The 3,620-nt window shown below is 41.5% G+C and overlaps 1 protein-coding gene across 1 annotated transcript; it reads right to left on the minus strand.

Moving 5' to 3' along the window:
- Positions 1-3: 3 nt before the first annotated feature.
- Positions 4-3,303, minus strand: LOC118423592. The gene is made up of 2 exons (XM_035831807.1): positions 2,662-3,303; positions 4-1,622 (listed from the first exon to the last, which is right to left on the minus strand). The coding sequence occupies exon 2, from the start codon at positions 1,612-1,614 to the stop codon at positions 4-6; it is 1,611 nt and encodes a 536-aa protein (XP_035687700.1). The 5' UTR covers positions 1,615-1,622; positions 2,662-3,303.
- Between the last annotated feature and the right edge of the window lie 317 nt (positions 3,304-3,620).

Below are 3,620 nucleotides of genomic sequence, written 5' to 3' on the forward strand. Positions count from 1 at the left end.
TCTTTATGCAAGAGACGCTGGTTGAAATATCTTTTTGCCGTTATTTTTCCTCGGTCGCTTATCGTCTCCTAGTCCTCCATGACCGAACGGGTACTTTGAAGGATTAGCAAGTTCTTCAAATTTGTCGTCTGTAAGGAATGCGCACGGTGTTTGATTTTCTCCAGGTGCGAGGGAGTAGATATTGTCCCCATCAGTGACTTCCTCTTCTTGCAAGAGGGTGTCATAAGGTATGCCTCTAAGTTTACTTGTTTGCTCAAAGGCAATTCTGTCCTCTTCATCTTCCATCGGCGTGGTGGTACTTTCGGCTTGGGAATCTTCATTGACGCCCATTTCATCGTCTTGGCCTCCTTCTCTGTCGAAGTTGGCCGTCTTCTCATGAGATTGAGATGGGTTGACTAATGCTTCCCACAACTCAGGATCATCATTTGCCCATTGAGTTTGCCAATCAGGGCAAATATCAACGTCCTTGTAAAGAGGATTGTTTTGCTTAAGCCATTTAATTGCTTCTGTCACTCTGCTAGGACGGATAAACTCGTACATATGATGTCCTTTGTAGATCAATTTTCTTTTAAGCTTCAATGGCACCACCTCAGCTGTAGCTGGAAGCCTAGGCAGGAGAGACATCACTGACTGCAATTTTGACGGCACGTTTACTGCACTGCCATGGATGGATTTCTGGCCTCCCTTCGGTAACCCTACAAGTTTCATGAATGGAATTCGTTGGCTTATCAGCCTCAGTTCTAATGACCTCAGATCTTCCAGCTCAGGTGGCACTGGGTCAAGGTCTAGGCCATTATCCCATGACTGCACAGGGAGTTCTCCTTTTTTAAGTGATTTATGGCAAGTTTGACAAATCCAAGACTTACCATTTGTTTGCAGCTTACAAACAGATGCATTCTTTAATATCTTTTTTGTTGTTTTATTGGCTGAGTAGTTGCCAGCTTTCATTTCCATGACTGTTTCTCTATAAAGCAGTCGGTAGCATGATATGCAACTGTAAATTGGTCCTTCAGCTATTTTTAACCTAAAGCAAGCGAAACAGTCTTCTTGTCTCCTTTTTCTAACTTCATTCATTTGATTTCTCGTAGTTGCATGCCTTCTTTCAGCAGCCTCGTATGTCTCTTGTGCTCTTTTTCTTTTCTTGCCAGTCCTGTCACATTGACGCCTTCTCTCTGCAGCCTCGTGTGTCTCTTCTGCCCTTCGTACTTTCATGGACGTTCTGTTGAACTGACGCCTTCTCTCTGTCACCTCGTGTATCTCTTGTGCTCTTTTTCTTTTCTTGCCAGTCCTGTCACAATGACGCCTTCTCTCTGCAGCCTCGTGTGTCTCTTCTGCCCTTCGTACTTTCATGGACGTTCTGTTGAACTGACGCCTTCTCTCTGTCACCTTGTGTGTCTCTTGTGCTCTTTTTCTTTTCTTGCCAGTCCTGTCACATCTGCGCCTTCTCTCTGCAGCCTCGTGTGTCTCTTGTGCTCTTTTTCTTTTCTTGCCAGTCCTGTCACATTGACGCCTTCTCTCTGCAGCCTCGAGTGTCTGTTGTACCCTTTGTTTTTTCATCAGGGCAGCTATCAGCTTCCCTCTCTGCTTTGTACTTCTAGACTTTAAGCGAGGCATACTTTCACCTGTTGTGTCAAAAAGAAAGTTAATCAGTTCCAATGTCATAGAAACTGCTGAATTATCAACATAAAAACAATTTTTGGGAAAACTCTGTAATTTAGTATTCAACCCCAAGGAGAGATGTAGTCAGATTCATGTTTACCAAAATTTTTTGATTTTATATACTAGGTCATATAACAGCAATTAGATATGTTGTGGACTTGATATCTACTGGGAGAGTTATATACATCTCAATCATCATTGTAAGTTGTACCCTTAACTGACTTTGGAGGCCATACACTGAAATTCTAATGTCAAGTACTCAAATTTGTAGCTGCTTTCAATGCCCACGAACATTTTGTACCTTAATTTGACACATGTTTGGTACCTATTGTCCTTTAAAGTATGAAAGGAAGCTGTGAAGAGCTCCTGTTCAATATCAAGTGAAAATACCCACATGCTTTCAAACTTGGACAAAGGCATAGTTCTCACTCACTGACATGCTATAAAACTGCTTTGAGAGTACCACTCCAATGATTCATGAACCGTCCCTTTTCCCTCCCACTCTCTAGTCAGGCTGTCTTGATTGTGGCATGAAATCCAGATGTTAGAATTACAATGCAACGTTTTGGGACATGGCACATGAAGGGGTTTGCAGTATACCTACGACGTGGGTCCTGATGAATGTTTGGCTTTCGGAACCTTATTATTAAATTTTGATTCTGACACTGTACACAAATAAACATGTCATTTTCCCCCGGAAAATATACGTATACGTATGGTACATATAAGATTCCAAGAAAATCAAAATCAAGTAACCCCCTAAAGACCCTCTACCTGTTTACTTCCCCATTACCGTCAGCTCCTACATCAAAACCACTTTTTGAGCACCAAACAACAAAATCCAAAGACGAAAAAATCACAAGCTTCCCTTATTCTAATTACATTATACTTTATACAGCTGTGCAAAAGAACACAGCTTTGACCAACTGATGGTAGTTCAGGGGAAAAGTCTTGGAACTTTTCTTCTCTCTCTATGATAACGTACATATCAACTGTTCTTACCTGTAACTTAGTTGATACACAGTCGCCTGTAGAATCACAAGACTTTCACTTGATCAATTGATTCCGTGCTCGCACGTTCTCCACAGAAGTTGTTGCTTCTAAATGCGCGTACGGTTGTCTCCTGGACTGAAATGTAAACTCCTTGGTGCAGAAAGGAAAATCACAACTGACATGTGTTTCCTGTCCTGACAGTTCTGCAGCACTGCCTGGCAGGCCATATAGGTCAGTAGCCATCTGGCCAGTGACCTAGCTTGACCTCCACAGGAAGTGGAAAGTGGATACGGCATCAACCATTGTAAAACCGTATGGGGAGAAAATAATGGCCCTTTTAAAGAATATAGACGATGTCGATATCAACATCATTATTACCTCCATGAAATGCTATGGAGGTTATATTTTACCCTGCGTTTGTCTGTGTGTCTGTGTGTAGACAAGATAACTCAAGAACGGCTGGGTGGATAGGTTTCATATTTGATGTGTTGATAGGGTGTGATGAAAGCTGGAAATGATTAGATTTTGGGCCCCCTAGCGGCTTCTCTTGGTACTGCAGCGCCCCTAGAAACTAGTTTTAAAATAGCAGGGGCATTTTTGTCAAAAACTTCTGAAGAGGATAACTCAAGAAGGGAACAACGGATTTTAATGATTTTTTGTATGTTGGTACCTTAGACAATGTTGTACAAGATAAATGCTAATTATGCAAAATAGGAGTCCATTTGCATAATCAATGAGAATATTCAATCATAGTAGTTTTTCAATGTATCTCTTGTCCCAGACATGATATGGTCTTGAAATTTAAGTGGTAGATAGCTTTGAGTGTCATAACAAAGTGGATCAACTTTCAGCCCCCTAGCATTTAATTTCGGCACTGCAGGTGCAATTTTTGTCAAGACATTCCAAAAAAGATAACTGCAGGAAGGATTGACGGTTTGGCATCAATTTAGGCATGCAGGTAGCTTTGA

Source organism: Branchiostoma floridae, chromosome 9, assembly GCF_000003815.2.
Source record: "Branchiostoma floridae strain S238N-H82 chromosome 9, Bfl_VNyyK, whole genome shotgun sequence".
Lineage (NCBI taxonomy): Eukaryota > Metazoa > Chordata > Leptocardii > Amphioxiformes > Branchiostomatidae > Branchiostoma > Branchiostoma floridae.